This window comes from Stenella coeruleoalba (genome assembly GCF_951394435.1).
Source record: "Stenella coeruleoalba genome assembly, chromosome: 14".
NCBI lineage: Eukaryota > Metazoa > Chordata > Mammalia > Artiodactyla > Delphinidae > Stenella > Stenella coeruleoalba.
The window spans coordinates 24,553,257-24,578,276 of NC_137160.1; the positions used below are offsets into that span (position 1 = coordinate 24,553,257).

The window sequence follows — 25,020 nt, forward strand, 5'->3', positions numbered from 1 at the left end:
CATCTTTCAAGTTTCTCAGAGTCATCTCAGACACAGCACGTCCAAAATGTAAATCTTGCCCTTTCCCAGCGCTCCCCAGTCCTCTTTCTTGTTCCCTGCCTCAGTGAATGACATCATCTTTTATGTGAGCCTGAAAGCTGGGAGTTATTTTTTGACACCCCCTTTCTCTTACCTGCCACATCCAATTGAGTAGCAAGTCTTGTTAGTAACTCTGTCTCAAATCCATTCGCTTCTCTCCTTTACTCCATTGCCTTAGTTCCCTACAGTAACTTCCGAACTGGTCTGTTACCAAATCTTCCCTCAACTGTCTGCAGCCAGACTGCTCCTTTCAAAATGCAAATCTTATCTTGTAACTCTTCTGCTTAATAGACTTCAGTTGCTTGCCATTGTTCTTAGGATAAAGACAAAACTCCTGGGTAACCTGGCCCCATTTACCTCTCTTCTCCCACAAGGTCAGCTCCTGCCACACTGTCTTTTACTTGCATAGGATACGTGTTCCCTTTGTTCTGACTTTCACCATTGTTCATATATGTGATGGCTTCATCTCTTGATGATTGACCAAATTAGTTGTTTCATTATAGGCTGCCAGAAGGAAAAATTTTAATTATAATAGTACATGCATATTTTTAGGTAGGATTCTTTTCCAGTTAGGTTTAGTTAGAAAGACAGGATTAATGCTTAATTAATTCTTTCCCTTTAAGTGCCCTTGTTACCTCCAGTCATAACTAATGCATCTTTGTTTCTTGTTTATTTTATTATGATCTCCTTGATCTCTGTCTCTCTCTATATATACATACATAATATGTTTCAGTGTATATATATTGCGTGTGTGTGTGTATGTGTGTGTGTGTGTGTAATGTGTTTCAATCACTTGCAGAGTAATTTTTCTGATATCTTATTGAGCTATCTTTGGCCAATGGCAGACCTCGTATGGTATTGTCTCTGTGTCCTTTTGATAGGACCCCATTTGTCTTTGATAGTTTTCTTGCTTCCTTGCTCTTAGGCCAATAAGATGTCTCAGGCCATCTTGCACATTTCCTGTCTCAGACGTAGAAACAGCCATTCTTCTAAGGACTCTGGTTTCTTTTAGTGGGAATGATACTTAGAAACCACAGTCTGGCTCGTAGGTGATAGGGGTGCTAATTGCTAAGGAGATTGTCATTTCTTATAGCTCTCTTTAGTGGACAAAGCTAGGAAAATATAAATTCTTGAAAAGGAAAAAGTTTATACTGTTAGTTCTGATTCAAATTTAAGATTATTTAACATAAATTCTGATTTGATTGTTTGAACAGCATTAATATATTTTTCCTCTTTATCCTACTAAATATGTCTCTATATGTCTGTGTGTCTCTCTCGTGTCTGTCTGTCTCTCTCTGTGTGTATATGTATGTATATTTGTTTCAAAATAATGTTAATATTGCTACTGTCAGTGAATGAACTTTAGGATTTTTGGTGTCTCTTTGTCCCTAGAGTATATCCCACTGAGTATGTAGGATCAATTCTACATTTTAAAGTTATACAAAATAATTATTTGTGTAGTTTTATCATCACTTGATATACAGTTAAATTCATTTCAGTTCTCAGTTTGAGGGAGTTTTTTCTTTTTGATTTAATTTTAGTTTTTGAAATTATTTTGAGCTTTACTGATAGAATATAATTTTCTCATCATTGCCCGAAACACAACACATCTAATATGATGAGTTCACTTATGTTGCCGTATTTTAAGAATAACCAGTGGTGTACTAAGCAGTGGATGATATCAGTGGTTTAGGCAATAAGGGAGTGTATTGTCTATGCCCGTAAAGAATTTTAAAACTACAGTAAGACCAACTAAAAGTTGGTATCCATTTTACTATCAATTGTAAATACTATCAGTGAGAAAATACTCCTCTTTGCCTTTCTTACATTGCTGAGAAGGTTATTAATCAATGTGAATGTCCAGAGAAGAGTAATAAGACTGATGAAGAATTTAGAAACTGTAGTTCTTGAAAGATAGAAGAACAGATGTTTAGTATCAATGAGAGAAGAAAAAATTAAGGGGTTCACAATTTCTTTATACAGTCAAAAGCTATTATGTAGAGAAAAAAGTTAGACTTTGTGTATCTAATTCCAGATGTCATAACTAGGTAGAAATTTAACTTACTTTAAGGAACAATTTTCTAATTGTTACACTTATCTGTGGAATGGGGCTGTCTGTCAAATTAGAGAGTTCCCTTTTGCTTAAAGATGTATATAGTAAGAGCAATATGAAAAACTTGCAGGAGTGCTTAGAAGGACATTCTGTTGTGGGTAGAAGACTGGATAAAACGACCGCTCGGCTCTTCCCAGCCCTGTGACTATGAAATCACAGATCCGCATTATCAGGCGTCATCATTTTTCCAGTCCCGTCCACTGAAAAAACTCATTATCTTGTTCATGTCTGAGCCCTATTCAGATTTATTAATATCTCTTTCAGTTGAAATATCAAATGTTTTTATTCAGCTATGGAGTAAAGAATGTAAGTTAGCTCATAATATTATGAAATACTCGAGAAGTTGAAATTGTAGTTCTCTTAGGCATTCATTTCTCAGCTCAGATGTCATTCCGTTGGTCAATCTTTCTGAACAACACAAGTTAGCCCCTCTGTCCCCTCTCCCACCACCCTTGTTCATATTTTCTTTATTTCATTAACTGAAATTTTCTTATTTTTTTTTTTTTACTCAATTGTTCTCAGTCTTCCTTCCTATTCAAATGCATGTTCTGTGAGATCAGAGCCCATGTGCATAAAACGTCCATATTCCTGTATTCTTGCCATCCCCATCAGCTTCTTTTTAAAAAACACGTCTTCCAGTTTGATAGCCAAAAATTGGTGCTTCATTCTTGAAATTTTGTTTTTTTAATCACTAGTGAGAGTAAATTGTTTTCAAATGTTTATTGCTTGTATATTTTATGAATTACCAGCATATGCACTTTGTTCATTTGTCAGTTGTGTTTTTCATCTTTCATTTATTGATTTTAAAGAGTTCTTTATAGACACAAGGAAAAATTGACTGTCTTATGTTATAAATATATGTGTTACCTTTTAATTTTAGTGATTGTTTTGACATCTTAAATGTTTATAAAGTAACATCAATAATCCTTTTTCTTATGGCCACATCTCCCACTTCCCTCTTTTATTCTTCTGGTCCTTTGGTGGATTTTGTTTGATTTGCTATGTAAGAAATATGTCTGTTTGGGGTTTTTTTGGTTTTTTTGTTTCAAATATGTTACTGGTTTTTCCAGACACATATCAAAAAAAAATCCCTCTCCCTTACAAAGTTTAAATGCAACCCTTAGCACATACTAGATTCCGTTTTTTGGTTTTCTTAGCTGTCATATTGATTCACATGTCTGTTTTTCTTCTAGCACTTTTCTTTCCACTTTTATTATTATAGACTTATGTATTTGAATAGCATAAGGTTAAATCCCTCCTAATTACTATTCTTTTTCAAAGTCTTCTTGGCTCTTTTACCTATTTCTTCTTCTACACAGGAGCTCAGTACTTGTAGTTCATAAATCTGGGACATAGGGATCATATGAATGGGCTTCAGGCATTCCATGAAGATCCTGAAATTTTATATAAAATTTTGTGTGTATGTGACTTGCTGCATTTTCCTGTAAGGGGATCCATATCTTTTATTGGCTTTTAAGATGAACACTTAAATAAAAGAAATTTAGGAATCACTGTAAGAGAGTTACACTGTCAAAAGTAAACATTCCTATTGCGATTTTTAATCTGTGGAGGATAATGGCATTCTTTGTATTTTGTTTTCCCATGCAGAAGCATACTGGTGTGTCTTCATTTATTGAAAACTTCTTTTATGCACAATAGTAAATTTTTATAATTTTCTTCAAATTGGTCCTAAACATTTATTATTAATTTAGTTTTCTTGGTATTTTAAACCTACTGGTGAATCTGCTGACAAGCTTTTTCGAAAGAAAGGAAGGGAGGCAGGGAGAAACAAAAATGGAGATTGGAAAGGGATACACAGAATAGTCTAGGTAGTCCATAAAGTTTAACCTGCCCCTGGTAACCTCATTTTTATGTTGTAATTTTATTGTCAAAGTATTGTAAAATACATTATTAGAAAGCCTGACCCTGGGTTCTTTTTAGAGCATCACTCTTCTTGCTTGTGGTTTTGGGGATCTTTTACAGACTTAAATGTTGTTCTAGGACAGAATTTTTCCTATTTTACTTTGGTGAGGCATAACCATATCAAGTAACATTTCAGAACTATACATTGCATAATCTTGGACATTTTCATGTAAGAAGGCACTAAAGAGAATTTATTTTTTATGAAAGTGCAGCTCTTAAGTAACAGTGACTGTTTTTTATGGGATAGCTCCAGACCACATTTGCTTACTTCCCACACTCTAGTTTTTCTGATGTCCTAAGCTTTAAGTATAGAGGTCAGGATGACATTTGAGGGCTCTAGGTTTGCGTTCCATAACCTTAAAATGGATGTTATTCACTATATCAAAAAGGCTAGTTTGGTTTTCTTTAAGTTTTTTGATGTTATAATATTGTATTTGTTTTTAAAAACCTTTTAAATTGCAGCCTTGGAAAGATCGTATAAAGATTTCTTATTTACCTTTAACTCAAATTCCCAAAATGTAAAACTTTCACATTTGCTGTATCATTGTGTGTCCTATTTTTTTCTGAAACGTTTGAGAATAAGTGTATAAACAAGATGTACCTTTACCACCAAGAACTTCAGTGTGTATTTCTTAAAAATAAAAAGATATTTCTCAAAATTAGGAAATTAACATTGAGAAAATACTCTTGTCTAATCTACAGGCACTCAAATTTTGTCATTTGCCCCACTAATTTCCTTTCTAGGAAAAAAAAAAATGCCTTTTTATTACCCTAGTCTGGGATCCAATCCCAGAATCACATACTACATTTAGTTGTCTTCTTTATTCTTCTTTAATCCAGAACAGCCCCTTGGTTTTTCCTCATCTTTCAAAATTTGAAAAACACAGACCCTTTTTTTTTTTAAATAAAGAATGCCCCTCAGTTTGGATTTGCCTGATGATTCCGTGTGGTTAGACTTAATCTCTACTGTGATCATATCAGGAGACACATAAGGTTTACTTTACTGATGTTAATATTCACTGTGATCGCTTGTTAAAGGTGGTGGTGATTCGCGTTTTTAAAGAGCACAATTTTTATGTTTTCTTAAGTTTTTGCTTTCCTTTGGTGGATTGAGTCCTGGAGTCCTTTTTAGGACTCAGTAACAATATCTATTTAATTGTAAACCTGTTAAAAAAATTTTTCTAACGCTACCATATCTTGGACATTATCAGCTTCTTTTTTTTTTGGTTTTTTTCTTTTGCGGTACGCGGGCCTCTCACTGTTGTGGCCTCTCCCGTTGCGGAGCACAGGCTCCGGATGCGCAGGCTCAGCGGCCATGGCCCACGGGCCCAGCCGCTGCGCGGCATGTGGGATCCTCCCAGACCGTGGAACGAACCCGTGTCCCCTGCATCGGCAGGCGGACTCTCAACCACTGTGCCACCAGGGAAGCCCATCAGCTTCTTAATAATACTTTTATATGGGAGAAGTGAGCAGGAATAGGACTTGGAGAACTTCCAGAGCAGATGGGTCCTGGGCTTGGATATTCATTTATAGAGTTAGAAAGCCTCGGGCTGGAGCATGACAGCATTGTTGGTGGATTCCACTGGATAGAGTTCTTCCATTACTAATTGACAGGATGGTTAACATGTCACTTCTTTATTCTGCAGTTTTATCATTTGTTAAATGGGGATTCTGATACCTGTTTTTAATTACCGTGGTGGAATATGGGGACAAAAAACATAAGTAGGTCATAAATGTGAAAGTATTTTTTTTCACATTCCTCCTTCATATATTTATGGCTGAAAAACATGAAAATACTGTTGATTAGTGTTTCTCTATGTGCTGATGGCCAACACAGAGATCTCTAGTGAATTTTTCTAGGAGGTCTGTCCTTGACCTGTTTCTATTCAGTGCTTCTATTAATGATTTTCTTAGAAGAAATCGTGAGAGATATTCTCAGTTTAGTAGATGACAAAGTCACAGAGTTCATATTCAAAATTAGCTTGACATATTAGAATGAAACCAAGCACTGCAAGATGACATTTCCTAATTTAAGTTCCAAAGATCAGTTGTAAAATAAAGGATTGGAAAGATTGTCCTATAATGCGTTACATTTGGTCACCAGCTTAATATGAGCAACTGCTAAAAATTCTAATGTAAACCTCTGCTCATCAAAAAATATTATACTGTTCCATTCATGGAAGGTAAGTAATATTATCACTGTGTTCTAAGAATATTCAAAAATTAGAGCATCTAGAAAAAGGTAACCAAGATGCTGATCTTTTTGTCTCAGCAAGATTTCAATCAGACGCCATATAACTTTTTCAGTAATGATTAGAAGGTATTCTTTTGTGTAAAATGCTGAAGTAAATACAACATCATATCTTTTTATCCATTTTCATATTTGTACCTTTTGAAACATTTTATTAATTTTACGTAGACTGCATGCCTTTAAAATAATTTCATAACTGAAGTCTCGTTCAGCAACCAATAAATATTATTTATCCAGTGGATGCTCATAAAAATTAGTTAATAATGACAACTGAATATAATTAAAAGCCAATTTTCTGTGCCTTGATTTATATTTAAGGACTACAGATTGAGCTGAATTCAAAATAGCAATTTCAAAGTCTAGGGTCTACTGAATTTTGAATTCATTTTTTACCATTTTTACAATTGCTGTGAAAATATTCAGACAGACTTCATGATAGAGTTGTAAGTGGTTAAAAGGTAATTCCGAAAAGCTAGTTGTGTTGTTTTTTGTTCATTTCTTGGTTTTTTTTTTGTTGTTGTTGTTGTTGTAAGCTAAAAGTATGAAGCTAAAGGATTTCTCACGCAATGAGAATACATCTGTCACATGGCTGCTGGTCACCTGGGCTATTTCCATTCACTCTCTATTAAAAATAATGAAGAATATTTCAAGATGATTAAATTAATAGGAAGGAGCTTCTCTAAATTGAACAGTAGCTCTGTTTATAAAAATATTTTTAACTATTTCAATCATATGGCTTGAAAAGTTATTATTTATTTAGCATATTTGGAAATTATCTTAAAGGTGTATTATTACCAAGGCTACCTTGAAACACTCCTTTTCTTGATTTCTGACAACACTCTTAGATTTTCTTCCTGCCACTCTAGTTACCACTTAGTATTCATTATCATCTTCCCTACCTCTCTCTCCCTCTCTCTCTCTCTCTCTCTCTCTCTCTCTCCCCCTCCCCTCTCTCTCTCCCCCACTCCCCTCTCTCTCCCCCCTCCCCTCTCTCTCCCCCCCTCTCTCTCCTCTCTCCCTCCCTCCCTCTCTCTCTCCCCCCTCCCCTCTCTCTCTCCCTCCCTCCCCTCTCTCTCTCTCTCTCTCTCTCTCTCTCTCTCTCTCTCTCTCTCTCTCTCTCTCTCTCGCTCCACTCTCCCCCTCCCCTCTCTCTCTCTCCCCCCTCCTCTCTCTCTCCCTGCCTTCTCTCTCTCCTCTTTCCACCCTACCCTCTCTCTCTTCTCTCCCTCCCTCTCTCTCTCTCTCTCTCTCTCCCCCCTCCCTTCTCTCTCCTCTCTCTCTCCCTCCCTCCCTCTCTCTCTCCCTCCCTCCCTCTCTCTCTCCCCCCTCCCTCTCCCCCCCCCCCCCCCCCCGCTTCCCCTCTCTCTCTCTCCCTCCCTCTCCCTCTCTCCCTCCCTCTCCTTCTCCCTCTCCCTCTCCCTCGCTCACCTGGCAAGGCTGTAACTTCTGGGTCGTGCTTCTGTCTCATCACTTTGACTATAGGTGATCTCATACATGCTCTCAGAGTTTTGATTTCCATATGTGTTTCTATGTCTCTATCTACCTGTATCTCTAGGTTAGTTAGTCCACACCTCTCCTAGCTTCAAACTTACCCATATACCAACTTTTACTGACATCTCACAACTACAGTATCTGATACCGTACATGTTCAAAACCAGACTCATGATCTTTTCCATAAAACCTGTCTCTCCTTCAGTTTCTCCTATCTCAGAAAGTTTACTTTCATTCAGTTCCTAATACAGAAATCAGGGAGTCATTCTTGATATCTTCCTACACTGGCACCGTCCCCCATTCCAATCAGTGTGCAGGTTTTACTGGTTTTACTCTGCTGTACCTGTCCTCTAAACCATCAGCAGTATTTGCCTGAACTGTTGCAGTAGCTTCTTACTGTTCTTTGCTTTTCTACTCCTGCCCTTGTTTAGTTTTATCTTTCAACTTTTGCCCCTCTCCAATTTTATCTTTGCATTGCAGAAATGTATCTTAAAAAATGTAAATCAAAAAAAAAAAAGTGTAAATCAGGGACTTCCCTGGTGGCACAGTGGTTAAGAATCTGCCTGCCAGTGCAGGGGACACGGGTTTGAGCCCTGGTCCAGGAAGATCCCACATGCCGTGGAGCAACTAAGCCCGTGTGCCACAACTACTGAGCCTGTGCTCTAGAGCCTGCGAGCCACAACTACTGAGCCCGCGTGCCTAGAGCCCATGCTCTGCCACAAGAGAAGCCACCACAGTGAGAAGCCTGCACACCACAAAGGACAGTAGCCTCTGCTCTCCACAAGAGAAAGCCCGCGTGCAGCAATGAAGACCCAATGCAGCCAAAAATAAATAAATTTATTTAAAAAAATGTAAATCAGATATAGTGGCTCTCCGTTCAATCCCTTCATTAATTTTCCATGATAGGATAAATCTTTTAAAATAGCACATAGCCTGCATGCGCCTGCCTTACCTTTGACCATGTATTCACTGTTACAGCAGCTGTACTGAACTTCTTTCAGATCCATGAACTCGCCTAGATCTCCCTGCTTTAGAATATTCCCTCTGATTGAAAGTATCACTCCTGTGCCCCTTTAAATTTTTAAAAATTAATTAGTTATTAATTTATTTCTGTGATACATGAAAATGGCAAAAAGTGCAAACAGTACAAAAGGTAAAGAGTGAAAAGTGTCTCCTCCATTCATGTTTTCCTTTTTTTGTGTGTGGTCAAATTTATGTCTTTATTTTTAAATGACTCTCAGTGTATGGTTTATTTTTGAACTTTCTTGTAGTAGTGTTTTTCTTTCAAGGCTTTGATCAACTTGGAATTTATTTTAAGAGGTGAGGTAGAAAGTCAGCTATATTTTTTTTCTAGTTATTTACCCAGTTAACTTAATATCATTTATTGAATACCTTATCTGGTTTTCTGTTTTAAAGTGCCACCTTTATCTTATACTAGGTTCCTGTCCTATTTGAGTCTATTCTGGTGTTCTGTCTGCTCGTGCACTATACCAAACTGTTTCTGATAATGTCGCTTTAGAGTATTTTTTAATAGGTGGCAGAGCTAATCCCATCTTATAACTCTAGTTTTTCAGAATTTCCTGGCCATTTTTTTAAAATTAATTTATTTATTTTGGGCTGCGTTGGGTCTTGCTGCTGCGCACGGGCTTTCTCTGGTTGTGGTGAGCAGGGGCTACTCTTCATTGCGGAGCACAGGCTTCTCATTGTGGTGGCTTCTCTTGTTGAGGAGCACAGGCTCTAGGTGCACAGGCTTCAGTAGTTGTGGCACACGGGCTCAGTGGTTGCGGCTTGTGGGCTCTAGAGCACAGGCTCAGTAGTTGTGGCGCACGGGCTTAGTTGCTCCGCGGCAAGTGGGATCTTCCCGGACCAGGGCTCGAACCCGTGTCCCCTGCATTGGCAGGCGAATTCTTAACCATTGCACCACCAGGGAAGTCCCCCCACCCTGGCTCTTCTTAAATGTTCAGTTTCCTATATGAACCTTAGAATTAACTTGTCTAGTTTCTAAAAAATCTTACTGATATTTGTGAGGATATAAATTTTTAGATTAACATATTAACATTTGGTGACTTTACAACCCTAGAGTTTCCTGTCTAAAAAATTTTTTTTCCATTTTATCGAGTCTAAAATTTTTCCTTATTACCATTTTAAAGCTTTCTTCATACATATTTGTGCATAACTTTTGATTTATTCTTGAATACTTCATCATTTTTTGGTGTCATTGTAATGGAATCATGGTATTTCTTTAAAAACTGATTTTTTTTGAATAGAGGAAGACTATTAATTTTGAGCCCACTCTTTTTGCCACATTCATATATTATTTGTAATAGATTTTTAATTTACTCATGTCCCCTCCTCCCAGCCCACACTCTTTATTTAGCTAACTTGCATTCTTCCTTAAGATGTCAGCTTAAAGTTCACTTTGCAAGAGCCCTTTCTCAACCTCCACATCTCAAGGAGATCCCCATTTTACTCCTCTTTTTACTCCTCTAAAGCATTCTGTACTTTTCCTTTAGAGTGCTTATTGCAGTTCGAAGTTTGAAATTACACAGTTTATGGTGGAATTTTGTTACTTTCCCTCTATCTTGTAAGCTCTCTATGGGTAATAATTGTGTGTATTCTCTTCCTCATCCTGTCCTTAGTGTCGAGCACTGTCCTACATGCAGTAGATAGTAGGTACTGCTTGGCTTATTAGTTGATTGATTGGTTAGTTGGTTGGATGATTGGATTGTCCATTTGTGGAAATTTCCCTGTTTCTAATCTTTCAGTCTCTTAGTTTTATTTTGAGTTCCACCACACTTTAAAAATCACCGTTGCCTCCTTAGGAACTTTGATAGACTTTTGGTATGGTTTTTCAGACATGGTTCTCAAAGACAAATAGTCTAGGCATATCAATTGATGTATTCACTATTTAGTTAATTGACCTTGATTGACTTGGCATTTTCCTCTTTCAAACTTGTTGTTTTTAAGTGGTCTGAAATGTGATACACGTGAAATTGCTCTGGCAATAATAATAATAATAAAAAATTCTTACTATTTTACCTTTTTATAATATCACTTCAAAGTTTTGGAGTAATTTAAACTTTTTACTTTCATATTGCAATTTGTGGAATTGAGACTTAGATCAAGTACCAGCTGTTATAAAGCTGCCGGTGGCTGGGCTGGATCTAGATTTCTAAGTTTTCTGACCCCTAGTATTCCCTCTACCATGGCATCTTCCACATTGCTGTAGTAGTATTACCTATCTTCCAGGAATGTATTTGTAATACTGCAAAGAGAAAATATCTCATGTCTCTTTGCTCTACCAAGGCAAATTTTATATGGTTAACTAATGACATGATAGTTTGAGACTTTTCCCTCTGTCAGTGTATCTTTTTTTCCTTTTAAATAGACTTTTTCTTTAAGAACAGTTTTGGGTTCCCAGCACAATTGAGCAGATTGTGCAGAGAATTCCCATATGCCCCTGCCTCGCCCCTACACTTAGCCTCCCCCACTATCAGCATTCTGTACCAGGGGTGATACATTTGTTATAATTGGTAGACCTACTTGGACACATCATTATCACCCAAACTCCATAGTTTACGTTAGGTTTCACTCATGGCGTTGTACATTCTGTGGGTTTGGATAAGTGTATAATGTCGTGTATCCACCATTATGGTATCCTACAGAAGAGTGTCACTGCCCTAAAAATCCACTGTGCACTGCCTTCCTCCCCACCACCTCCTGGCAACCACTGATCTTTTTACTGTCTCCATGGTTTTGCTGCTTCTAGAGTGTCATGGAGTTGAAATCATACATTATGTAGCCTTTTCAGATTGGCTTCCTTCACTCAGTAATACGCATGTAAGTTTCCTCCATGTCTCTTCATGACTTGATAGCTCATTTCTTTTTAGTGCTGAATAACATTCCACTGTCTGGATGTACCACAGTTTATTTATCCTTTTACCTACTGAAGGACGTCTTAATGGTTTCCAAGTTTTGGCAATTATGAAAAAAGCTGGTATGAACATCCATGTGCAGGTTTTTGTGTGGACATAAGTTTTCATCTCATTTGGGTAAACACCAAGAAGCATAAATGCTGGATTATATGGTAAGAGTATGTTTAGTTTTGTAAGAAAACTAAAACTGTCTTCCAAAGTGGCTGTACCATTTTGCATTCCCATCAGCAATAAGTGAGAATTCCTGTTACTCCACATCCTTGGCAGCATTAGGTGTTGTCAGTATTCTGGATTTTGGCCATTCTCATAGGTATGTAGTGGTATCTCGTTTCAATTTGTATTTCCTTCATAACATATGATGTGGAGCATCTTTTCTTATGCTTATTTGCCATCGGTAAATCTTTGGTGAGGTGTCTGCTTAGGTCTTGTCCATTTTTTTAAAAAATCAGGTTGTTTTCTTGTTTTTAATTTTTTTAATATTCTCTTTTACAGTTGTTTTTTTCTTGGGCACCATCTAGTGAAAATACACAGAAAGCTTTGAGGTCATTGAGAATGATTTATTTTTTCAAAGGAAAACTCCTCTCTTTCTGTTTTTCTCCTTTTACCCTTGTCTTTCAGTTATACCTGCCGCCACTTGCGGAGATATGTTTATGTGTTGGACAAACTGTATTTTCCCCACTCTCACTGTTCTACGCTTCAACATTGCTTCTCGACCCTCAGTGACAATGGAGAGGAACTCTTGTCTTTAACTTGCTCTCACATTCTCAGATCCTATGCTTCCAGGTTATTAACCTATGCTGTCCATGTACTGCATGCTGCATGCTGTGTATTGACTGATGATTGCATGCTTTAATGGGATACATGTCAATTACATGATTAAGGAGGAAATTTATATTTGAAGTGATACTAAATAATTCTTTTAAAAAGTGGCTGGGATTTTTTTTTTAAATAAATGTCTTAAGTACTTTGTTATGTTTCATGGGAGAGAGAAAAGCTTTTAGCCACATAGTTGTCATATAAACTTGACAGAATTTTTCTCTACTTTGCTTCATTTGGAAAGCTTTAGGCTTAACTTATAATAGTTGGGAGGGCTCTGTCTGGTTTATGTATGAAATTACATATGAATTTTGAGGTCTCTCTCTTGCTCTGCTCGTGTAGCTGAGAGCTGGCTGTGAGGCTGCACCCGTGTTTTGATAGAGGCACGTTCAGCTGAGCAGGTTTGATTTTATAAGAAGGTAGAAATTATTCATTGGGATTTTGTATTTCTCACTCATTTCATTTACATACAGAGGGGTTATAAAATCAGCAAGTTGCAACATGTCCTAGATGAATCTAGATTAAACTTAATGGAGATGGGAGCAGTAAGAAAGAGACAAGCCATCAATCTCAAGTATCAGAGGAAATCAACTCCTGTTGTTCAGTAGAGGGGCAGTATGACATTACTGCTTTGTACTTGAAGTTGACATTTCTAACACAGATTTTCTGTAAGTCAGAGATGACGCACACCAGCGCTATACTGTTAGCCAAGTATGATGCCTGAGGGCAGTGTCTTCGCTGCCAGTTGATTTAGAGGAAGACGGAAAAAACTCCATGACCACCTTCTAGAAAAGAGCAAGCATTTAGAATTAAAATAGATCTTTTCAGGTGAAGACGCATAGGAAAGCTTCAGACTACACAGTATATCTAAGTGAAAACACTTTGATTATTAGGAATTGAAGACAGTGTGACAACTAAGGTGACAGATCCTTTTCTTGGTAGCAGAAAAATTTTAGACTCTCATAATGATGTTGGTCAGACTCTTACTGGGTCAGTAACGACACTTTCAAGAAATGAAAAAAATCAGATAGAAAAGCAAGTGGAAATAATAGATCAACTCTTATGTGTATAATATAGGAGAATTTATCAAACTAAAGCCAGTGACTTTCAACTGGCTTATAAAGTGAGTGAATATCAGTTAAGTGAATACTCTTTGGACCTGGAGACAGAACTTGTCTGGTTTCAGAGAATGGAGAGAGCAGCTACTAATCATTGAACCTCTGAATTGGACACCATAATTGCCTTTGCCCTTGTTTACTAGTGTACTAGTCAGGGTTCTCCAGAGAAACAGAACCAATAGGGGTGTATGTGTGTGGAGAGAGAGAGAGAGAGAGAGAGAGAGAGAGAGAGAGAGAGAATAGTTGAGACTTATTTTAGGGTGAGTCTGAAATTAGGTGGAAATTCAGGTGTTGATGTTTCAGTCTTAAATCCTAAATCCATAGGGCAGGCCAGTGGTCTGGAGACTCAGGCCGGATTTTTATGTTACAGTCTTGAGACAGAATTCCTTCTTCCTCAGGAAACCTCAGTGTTTGCTGTTAAGGCCTTCACCCACATTACAGAGGGTAATCTGCTTTCCTTAAAGTGAACTGATTATAAATGTTAATCACACACCCAAATACCTTCACAGCCACGTCTAGACAAGTGTTTGACCAAACAGCTGGACACCATAGCCTAGCCAAGTTGGCACATAAAGTTCCCACCACACTGTGCTTCTGTTTTTCTGTGTGTCTTCATGTGCATCGTATCCGTCCTACCGGACTGTGAGCCTCCTGGGAGTGGACACTGAACCTTATTCCTTATTATACATCTTATAGCACCTCATGCCTGGGGCATTGTTCATTAACACTAGTTGCAGCAGGTTTTAGCATCTGCCACGTGTGACCATGAGCCGCTGTACTCTGGAGTCACACCCCTCACCTCACAGGAGCAGACAGGAGACAGAAACACACAGTCGACTGGGAAGATGAAAGAAAACAGAAGGAAAAGGATGAGGAAGACAAAGTAGGAAGGAACAAAAGTGGAAAGTTGACAGGAGGAAGATGAAGGTACCACATGGCTAATGAAAGCAACGTGCGATTCCCAAGCCCCCTTCAGCCAGTTCCTGGCAGAGTTAAGTCCACCCTCAGTTTCTGAGTTGCTGTAGCATTTCTCTCCCATTTTCCTCGTCCTCATTCACCACCTTTGCTCAAAGGGCCACCTCAGCCCATCCCTACTCCGGGTCCTTTCTCGTCCTCAGGACGTTGCTCAGTATTCTTAGCAGAGTTTTAAAGCATCAGTCCTCCAAAGGGACTGTTTTTCAATCCAACGTCCTCGTCAGCACTGAAAAGCCTTTAGGACACGTTGGTAAAGAAATGTCAGGCCCAGGTACCTGGGTAAGGAAACATTCTGATGCCAGGAACACTTGTAGCATTTTTGAAATGCTGCCCCGTTGCAAGCCTGTCTCCTCTCTGACATCTCCCGTCTTCTCTCATCTTGTAACAGGGCGTTTGCATCAGAGGTGTGTGCTGTCTTTTGGCATCCAGTTTCTGCCTGGCCCTGTCTACTTTTCCTCAAGTGCAGAGGTTAGGGCCTTGGGCCCCTCCTCCTCTCCCACTGGCTTAACATCCACCACTTGCAGGCTGAGACAGTGGACAGGAAATGCTTCCATTTGGGACAGACTTCAGAATGTGGGCGGGATTCGCATAAAAGGAGACGTCTGGTCACCTTTGTGTCATGTTCATCTGCAAGTGATGAACATCCTGCATACACAGTAACACGTGGTCAAGTGTGATCTAGTCCCTGCAGTTGAAAGATTTTTCTTTCAGCTATGTTGTATGGAAGGATAAACCAAGCCAAATGTCTGAAAGGAGCAATCTCAGACTCAGTTCACTACCTCAAGTAGCTTGTGGTTATGCAGACTGTTTAAAAGGTAATTCAATTCCTAGAGAGAAATATAAGCCTATTCCTTAGGAAGGAACTTTACCGTAGTCTAACACGAATCACTGCGATGGAAATTTCAGTCATTCTACTGTAAACTTCTTTCCAGTGTAAGAGTTCTTTTTATAGCATCCCTGAGAGAGAGCTTCTGGGTGCTTCCTACTTCGGGAGGTGGTAGGGTTCTTGCTGTTTCATTGTTAGAAAGGTTGTCATATGTGAAGTCTGCCTGCCAGTAACTTTCATGTATTGGTCTGGCTCTGCTTGAGAGAAACACATAAATGTATAAACTTTGCTGCTTATCAGAGGCCTTCCGGTTTTTGAAAACATCTGTCATGACTCCCCTTAAAGCTTTTTCTTTAACTTAAATAGCCTGATTCCATCAACATTACAGAGACAAATCAGCTTTCGGTTATTCAGCCCTCTTCTTCTCTTTCTGGGTAATTATATTTGTCAGCACGTATCACAAAACTTGGTACCCAGAATTGGACGTGATATTCCAGTTGTACTTTATAATTTTGGCCTTCATAAATGAAAACTATATAAATTATAAACTGAACTATAGTTATAAATTCTACTCTGTTAATTTGTCCTAAGACAAACTACCCATTTTAAAGCAGGCACACCTTAGTTCATGTAAAATTCCCAGATCTTTTTCACCTGAACACACATCTCCTTAGACCTGTTGCACATTTAATTTTTTTTTAACCTAACTGCAGGGCTTTACATTTATTCTTAGTTTAATGTATTGATTTTGGCCCACCTTACTCTTAAGTCAAACCTTATGAAGCTAGAAGGCTTTCAGACCTGGTAGCTTCTCCTGTTTATCCACACAAGCCTTGAGAGCAACTCTCAGATTACTAACCTAAGAGTTGCCATCTGTAGAAATCAAATTTAGAATTTTAAGTGAGCATTTGAGAATTTTAATTAATCACTAGTAACCACAAGTAAACTATATCCTATCACCTCAATGGAATATTTTGCACCCATTAAAAATATTATAAGGAAAAATGAGTAGAAATACGGAAAACATCTGGTACAGTGTTAAGTGGAAAAAGTATATAAAGTTATGTACTGCTGTTAATACAACTGTAAAATTATATGCACGTGGACAAAAACTAGATAATGTATAAAAATAGTTGTGGAACATTAGTAAAATATATATGACATTTCTTTTAAAAATAAGTTTGCTTATTTTGCAAAATTAAGTTTGCAAAATTAATTAAAAAATAATTTTTTAATTATGCAAATTTAAATTGTAAGTTTCTTCTCTCCCTTTTCTGTGCCCTCTCTCCACTGCCCAAATAAAATCTATGTCTTTGGCTTTTCTTTTTTTTTCCCCCTACTAACATATTATAATGTCATTTTATTAATTGACAAAGACTTGCAGTGTGATTTATGGGAATAGATAGGAGTTCCCTGATCTGTGATCACAGAAAATTTCTCCCATGGCTTATGTTAGAATTTTTATTAATTCTTTATTTTTTCGTTTTGAGAATGGGTCTGTAATTCTAAGCACAACATTAAGTCATTTCTCTGTCTAACTTTCACATTTAGGAGTGCTTTTACCCTATTTGGTATGTCTTTTATATCGTGGTTTAAAAAATCACATCCAGTGCCATTTTATTGCTTTGAAAGGATTGCCTCTTCAATCTAAATCTAAGATAATATTCTAATGAGCTTCCTCAAGAGAGGTTTTTTAAATTAGTAGAACAGTTTTGTCATAGTGTATGCTGTTCACTGAATTTGTAATGAATAAATATTTGAAGCCATAGTCATAATTTTTCATGCATATGATACTGTCTTAATAATTCCATTGTGGCTATGTGCTTTATTGATTTTTGTGCCACTTCTGTGGCATGAATGAAATGTATTATCCCACTTAAACCATTACGGTTTCCTTTCGAGTTACATATTCACTACTTGATCTTGTCATCAAGCTTATCCCATTTTCTGTAATGTGGTGTTCAGTCTTAAGATTTATTGCCTTAGTACTCAGTGCTGTATAAATCAAAATAGGACAGGTAAATTCAGATCAGAAAAGTTGGGAGGAATAAACAATAGGCAGTGAAATTTTTTTTAAATCACTATTCTAAATTAGTATGTGTTTTGATCCGGAGATTTGGGGGTTTCTTTTTTCTTCTCAAGATGTACAGGAATGAATCGTCACCGTGCATTCTAGAGAAAAGAGGAGGGCAAAGCTTGACAAACCTAGCCACCATCTTTGCTTGGTCTCAGAGCTGAGGTGTAGAGAGCTTTGTCCCACACCCTTCTCTTTGCTTCTGTGACATTACACTCCTGGCTTTCTTCCCACCATTTTGCCATTTCTTTCTAGGTTCTTCTTAAAAATATTAGAATTCCTTAAAGCTTGATCCTAAGGTCTTCCTCTCCTTTCACTTAAACTCTTACCGTAGGCATTTTTGTCTATTTCTATGACTTTCCATGTCATGCAAGTGCCACTACTTCTCAAATGGATAACGCCAGCTGAAATTCTGAGCTCCAGTCCCATACTGTCAGCCGTCTTCATGCTATAATCACCACTCACAGCTCTCACAGGCCCCATCTTTCAGGTGAACTCTTAACCTTTCTCCATTAACCTTTTCTTTTAGTCTCCTCCATGTCAGTAAATGGTGTCTCCATCCATCAAGTTACTTTCGCCCATCCCATGAAAATCTTCAGCATTTTCATTTCCTCACCCCCTACATCCATCCTGACTCTATTCATTTCATTTCTGTATCCAAAATGTAAGTAGTATCTGCCTTCTTTTCTCTGTGCCCACTGCCAGCCACTCTAGCTCAAACTGTCTTCTCTTACACCTAGACTGAGAAAACCTATCTGGTTTTTCCTCCTCCAGTCTTATCACTCCCACTCCCACCCCTAATGCCTCACCTAGCAAGCATGTTCAGGCACTCTAAATCCAATTACTGCTCTTCCTTGCTCGAAACCCTTCAGTGGATTCCCTTTGCCCTGAGGATGGTACATCCTCTAGCCACACCAGTTCTTTTATTGTCTAGGATTTGCTGACCCTATTTCCATCTTTAGGCTTTTTACATGCTCTTCCCTGTCTAGAATGTTCTTTCCCCAACTCTGTATTTCTTACACTTGTTACTTCCTCAGATTTTCCCTTATCCATTGTTATACTTAATATTGTACTATGTTTTCTCTCTCACACATGTTCTTTCTCTCTCTGTCTCTCTCAGAGTAGACTCTAAGCTCCATGAGGGCAGAAAATGTATGCTTTTTTATCCACTAATCCCTAGCACGTAATATCATACTTAAGTATGCAACAGGTGCTTCATATCTGATGAGCACAGATGCTTTAGTTTATTACAATTAACTTTTTTGCAGACTAGCCTAGTCTAATAATGACCACTTCTTCAGCGATTACTTGACCAGAAGCAGTAAGATGACAATCCTGTTTTAATGCTACTATATCTTCAAAATGGCATTCAAGGTAGCATCATTAGATAATGAAGTATTCTTGTCATACTTTCTACAGATATGCAGTAAAACTGCCTGCCAAAGGAAGGCTCCTTAATTCTTGAATATGTGAAATTGCATTGCTTTTTTGCTCTCAGTTAAATATTCTACAAATTTTCCACTCACCTTTTGGATTTATATGGTAAACCATGACCATCACAGCAATATCAACATGGCTTGAAAGATGACTCATAAAAATGCAAAAATATTTTATCTGGTGGCTCTAGCTAAGCAGAAAAAACTCAGAGGAAGCAGTAAGCTTATTTTACGTTAAATTTTGTCTCTTGAAATTTAAACATAATACTATACACCATAATCATATACAGCATTTCAAATAATTTGAAGCTAGAATAGTTCTTACAAGCTTTACCACCCTCCCACCGAAAAATTGTCCTTTGGCATAAATAAATTGTGGAGGCTAGTAGCTGTCATAGTAGTAACAGAATGAAGTTTCAGAAATATAGATAAGAAGTAAAAAAAATATATCACTGTGTGTATTAAAAATTCTATTTAACTTCCTTTTTAATTCAAAATTACCTAGTAGAAAAGCAAATATATTCATTACACTATACCTAATTGGAAACATTTAGAAAAATATTTTCAGTGTGTTACTTATAAGAATATTGGTAAGATTTATTGAAGATCAACAGTAACATTAAAACCCTTCTCAAAATAAATTGTTATACTAGCATGACATAGTGATTGACACTAAAATGTCGCCAAGTCGCACTGTACAATTTATTGTCCAGAGGGAAGAAATGTAGATTAAGTCAGTAAAACATAACAAAAGATACCTATTAACTAAGTAAAAAAAAATTTTAAACTGGTAAATTGGATTTAATGAAAATTAAAATTCTCTGCTCTTCCAAGGACATTGGTAAGAATAATGATTGCGAGAAAATATTCAATGTACATATATGTAAAAACACTTCCAAAAGAAGATATTAAAATGGTTAATTAAAAAAAGGAAAATTACACGTTACAGATAAGTAAAATTTTAGTCTAAGAAGGATATTATGAAGATTTTTCCATATGGAAACAAAATAAGACAGAAAGGAAACAACAATATGAAAGTCATATTTGATCCCCCAGAGTGGTAATAGATCTTTTTTTCCACCAAATGCTCTTGGTATAGATTTCATTGGTAAAGGAGGCACTCAAGTCTTAGTTAATGTACCTGTGGTGTGTAGGTGTAACAAGAGTTCCCGAAGATGAACACTCTAAACAACAAAATTAAAACTTCTCATGCAGTTTAGGCAATGTGTGGAGGATTTGGAATGGATACAAAATCCCCAAGTTGGATGCTCTTTCCCTGGGGCTGCCATTTGCAGGGAATTTCATGTACATATTCAGACATGCAGACCTGCGTAACTGCTTATTACAGAAATATTCTTGGTTACTGAATGTCTAACAGACTTAAATATACAGGGTTTCCCATATATGGAAGAAAAGTGATTTCACCCATTCTCCATGCCTTGGCACGTCACGATTCCAGCCTTACATTTATTTGACTTCCAGAATTTAAATAGGCAGTGATGTAAATCAGAAGTTAGTGTTTCACCTACTGGCAGTAAGTAACTAAATCATTGTACTCATGATGAGAAAGGTAAATCCTTTTCAGTTTGGCCACAGAGTGGGAATGACATTTACTCTAATCCTATCCCTCTAAGTGAGATTGACAACAAATTTATTTCCATCTTACAAAAAATGAGGAATTGGAGGAGAATATGGAGAAGTTAAATGGTTTGGCAAAGATCACACAAGCTAGAAGTAGAATCCAAGTCTCTGGAGATCAGAGTTTCATCTTACTGAATGTCACAGCATTATAAAGTGAGAAATGCGCCTCGCTATATACATGCGCTCAATGAATTATTCTCAATAGATAGCTCCCCCAATTTTAAAAAAATTTTATGTTTTGAGATTTTGAAATTTCAGTTCAATCCTGTTATTTTTTTGTTAATTTTTAAATATTTATTTATTTTTGGCTGCATTGGGTCTTCGTTGCTGCGTGCAGGCTTTCTCTAGTTGTGGTGAGCAGGGGCTACTCTTCGTTGCGGTGCGCGGGCTTCTCATTGCGGTGGCTTCTCTTGTTGCGGAGCACGGCCTCTAGGTGCAGGGGCTTCAGTAGTTGTGGCTCTCAGGCTCTAGAGCTCAGGCTCAGTAGTTGTGGCGCACGGACTTAGTTGCTCCGTGGCATGTGGCATCTTCCCGGACCAGGGCTCGAACCCGTGTTCCCTGCATTGGCAGACAGATTCTTAACCACTGCGCCACCAGGGAAGTCCCTATTAACTATTTTTGTTTTTATACTCAGAGCAACTCTGTGAGGTAGTTAATATTGTTATCTCAATTTTATAGATGAGGAAACTGATGCACAGAGGAGTTTAGTACCTTGCTAGAAGATGGTAAAGCCAGTATTGAAGCTGAAATTATTCTAGCTGTAAAAGCTACACTTGTAACCTTATCCTGCCTCCCAAGAAGCCTTTTAATAATAGTATGATTTTAAGTAACTTTGCCCTTGAAATCATTTCAGCCCATCTTAGAGCCCAATACAAATCCAATATTATTTGATGATTATACATTTTAAACTATTTATGTTTAAATTCTTGAACTTCTCTACCCACTCAGAATTTCACTTGGAGATAGTTTATAAAACTGGCTAAAATTCAAATTTGAACTGTGGACTGTAGAAACAGAAGAAACTCAAAACTGTATTTCTTGGTTCTCTAAATTCTGTAGGTACCATTTAGTCTGGTTTCTACTCTCTAAACATGCAGTGTCTCCTGTTTTTCAAAGCTACTAATCCTTATAAAAGTTTCATAATGTTGTATCCCAAATGTCTAAGTTAGGTTTTAATTTTTGCTGTAGGTTTGATAATTTTTCCTTCTCAAAGTAAAAAAAAGATACAAGCTATTCTCAAAAGGTTTTTAACCAGATTTCACAAAGTAAGCATTTATAGGCATATTTTCAAGGTAACCCAAAGGATATGTTTTACATTTTAGTTACCACTGGGAAAAGAAAAAATAAGTGCAGTTAGCAGCTGAATATAATTTCCAATAGTGACTAAAAGTCTTATAGCTTCCATGTTACTCCTCTGTTTAGTGACTAACAATTGGGTCGTCCTTCTAACTTTGAATAAACAAATAAGCAGAAGCTTTCCTGGGGATTTAGAAGTATAGTTACCATCTATATATGTACATTTTTTTTTTACAGGTAACATTTACATCAGCTTAAAAATGTTTGTTATTTTTAAGTTTATTCTTGGTGTATCTCATGTTGATACCAGTAGTTCCTTTTCCTATGTGCATTTATTCTTAGGTAGCGCATACTAGAAGCCAATAGGAAGCTCAGGTCCCTGTCATGCATGGCAGTAGCAGTTTTACTGTATGGGCTCTACATCCTGGCATGCAGTGCCTCTGGCAGCACTGGGAGTCTGGGCAAAGAGCAGTGTGTGTCTTGTTGCAGTGGGTCCACCTTTTAGGGTATACGTAATGTCCTTTGGTCCTAAACTTCCAAAATCACGTTTGAAGATAGGGATGCAAGTACATATAATAACATTTCAGTATCATTTCTATAAAATGTTAGAAAATAAAAGAAAGGTTAACAAATTAATCTAAAACCAGTAAATAGCTACAGGTAAATTTACTTCTGAATGCGCAGTGAAAAAAGTGCATTTGGGGAATATTGTTCATAGTTCAGAAGATTGTGTAATAGCCTCAAGATTCCTCTTACTGTCCTTCAGTGGTCAGGTGGAGAGCATCACTATGAATTAAATACGGGTCAGTAAGACACAATGGGCAATCATCTGTTCTGTGGGCTTTTTAATTCTTGCTGTTTTCTTGTCTTGCATAACAACATATTACTGTAGCCGGCAAGATATTGAGGCAATGTGTTGTGATAGGAAAGGAAAGGAAAGAGCTTTGATTTTCCTTCCTTTTTTTAATATTCTTTCTCAAGAAGTGCTGCCTTGATTTTTGTGCCTGACACTAAGCAGCAAGTGCGAGAGGTATCCAATCTACCAAATTTTGCATGACTCTTGGTGTGACTATGGGAATGTGGTATTTCCTGTTACCATGGTTTAGAGATTTTATTTTACTCTCACTGTCCGGTTTTCTAGTCCCTCCCTTCCTCTTGTGAATATAATAATGATAATAGTAACCTGTTTATACAGTGAATCTATATACATTAATTACTTGTGGTTCCACTGAAAGATGATCCACTTGAGCTAGAAGTGTGACTAAACTCAGAGGCATTGGTTGCAAACTTGTAAATGTAACTCATGTATATATCTTTTCTTTAAGTGAGACCAAAGTCAGTTTGGCTTCAATTTGCAATGCCTTTTACAGCCAAAATGGTGGTGGTTTTGTTCTGCTGTCATGGGAATATTAGCCCAAACAGTAAAATGACTCTTAAAATTGTTGCTTTGTTAACTAACTCAGCTCTGGTGTATTTGTAGTCTTGGATTTGAATTTGTTGGCACATGGTTTGAATCACTGCTTTTTATGTATTGGGGAATGTATATACTTATATGAGTCAGTGTTCTTTAACTTGAAAAATTAAAAAGAATCAATAAGTAGCCTTTTCAGAAGGTGATGTGGCCTTATTTGTTTACAGCATGTGGAAATTTGACATACCTCCCCATAACCAAAACCATAGAACTCACTTTCCCATCACATGTACTACAGCATTCTTTAGCAGAATGAAGCTATGTATTATGCTGTATGTATTATCATGGTATTCCTAATCTGGTTCTGGAGGTGCCTTTTCTGATTTCGTGTATTTACAGAAGCTGATTTTCCCTCTTACACAATCAAATGACATTTCTTCCGATAACCTATACTTGTATAAATGCAGTAGTTATTTCCTTGCTTATTAATATTTGTTATTCAAATATTTTTCTGAGGAGAGTTTAGTTTTCATTTTCTTTTTAGATATGTTATCTCATTAAAAATATCTTTTTGGTGTTGTCGTTTCAGCCTTGAATTTTAATTCATTGTTGTTTTAGACAAACTGTGATGTTCAAAAGTTACAATATTACCTAGAACTAATTATCTTCCTCCTTGAATGTAAAATACCACTGAAAAAATAATATGAAAATGAGAGTTATTATACATTAATTCATTAGGCTAATTCACTAAATACCACTAGTCTTTGGCCTAAAAGAGATGGTTTTTCGTGGGACATTTTGTTTTTCTGATTTTTCTCTGTAGCAGATATCTCTGTCCTTATTGTCAGTGTGGACGAACAGAGCTCTGGTGTTCAGAATTGGGCGAGTTGTAGGTGATAGCAGCAGGGTAAGACCAGTGTTCCAATTCACCAATTTTTTTTCCCACGAGACCTAAGAGTAGTTTTTTTTATTGTGTATTACCAGTGACTGTGGTCTTCTTTTTGACAATCATATTATCCACATATCACTTTTTGTCCCTGTATCCTCTAAAAGCAATGATTCATTTATAATTTTTAGTAAGATCCGTCTGGATTGTGCATTCTTTTTGGTTAATAGATGTAGATATACCTAAAAGCCCTACTTTTAAGTTGTAAAATCTGTCAGGATTCACATACTCTTTGATGTCAGTGAGTATGGTGAACCTTATAGTAGTGTAATAACAAAAACAATTCAAATTTGAATCGGATGGATTCAGTCCATAAATAGGACAGGTGGGTGCATGGGTGATCTCAGGTAGGCTTTACTGACTAAAGTGACTCTTAAAAAGTGATTTGAGTTAAGAGATTTGGCGGATTAGTAGGTTGTTCCAAGCGTAGGGGTTGGCATGAAAGAAGATATAGGCAAGAGTAGGCGAGAAAGACAAAAGGTTCATTTAGGAGAAAAGAATAGGGAATGGGACAGGGTGTGGGAGGAGATGAGATCAGACATATAAATTGGGAAAGAGTTGTGGGACCATTTGGAGACAAGAAAAAAGTTGTACTTTAAATGTTGAGAAAGCCAACACTCTGATTAGAAGAAAAGGTCTCATGAACTTACGCCCCCAAAAGAAAGAGTGGTGGCAGCTTACTGTGTTTCA

General features: G+C 37.2%; 1 protein-coding gene across 2 annotated transcripts in view; it reads left to right on the forward strand.

The window, feature by feature from the left end:
- DYM (dymeclin) overlaps window positions 1-25,020 on the forward strand; it is a 377,292-nt gene that overhangs the window by 193,907 nt on the left and 158,365 nt on the right. The window contains exon 14 of one of the 2 annotated variants that reach the window (XM_079941933.1): window positions 12,410-12,574. The exons of the other annotated variant lie outside the window; for it this stretch is intronic. Within the exon in view, the coding sequence (XP_079798059.1) occupies window positions 12,410-12,574 (165 nt within the window). The remainder of the gene's footprint in view (window positions 1-12,409; window positions 12,575-25,020) is intronic. 2 annotated transcript variants of the gene reach the window in all.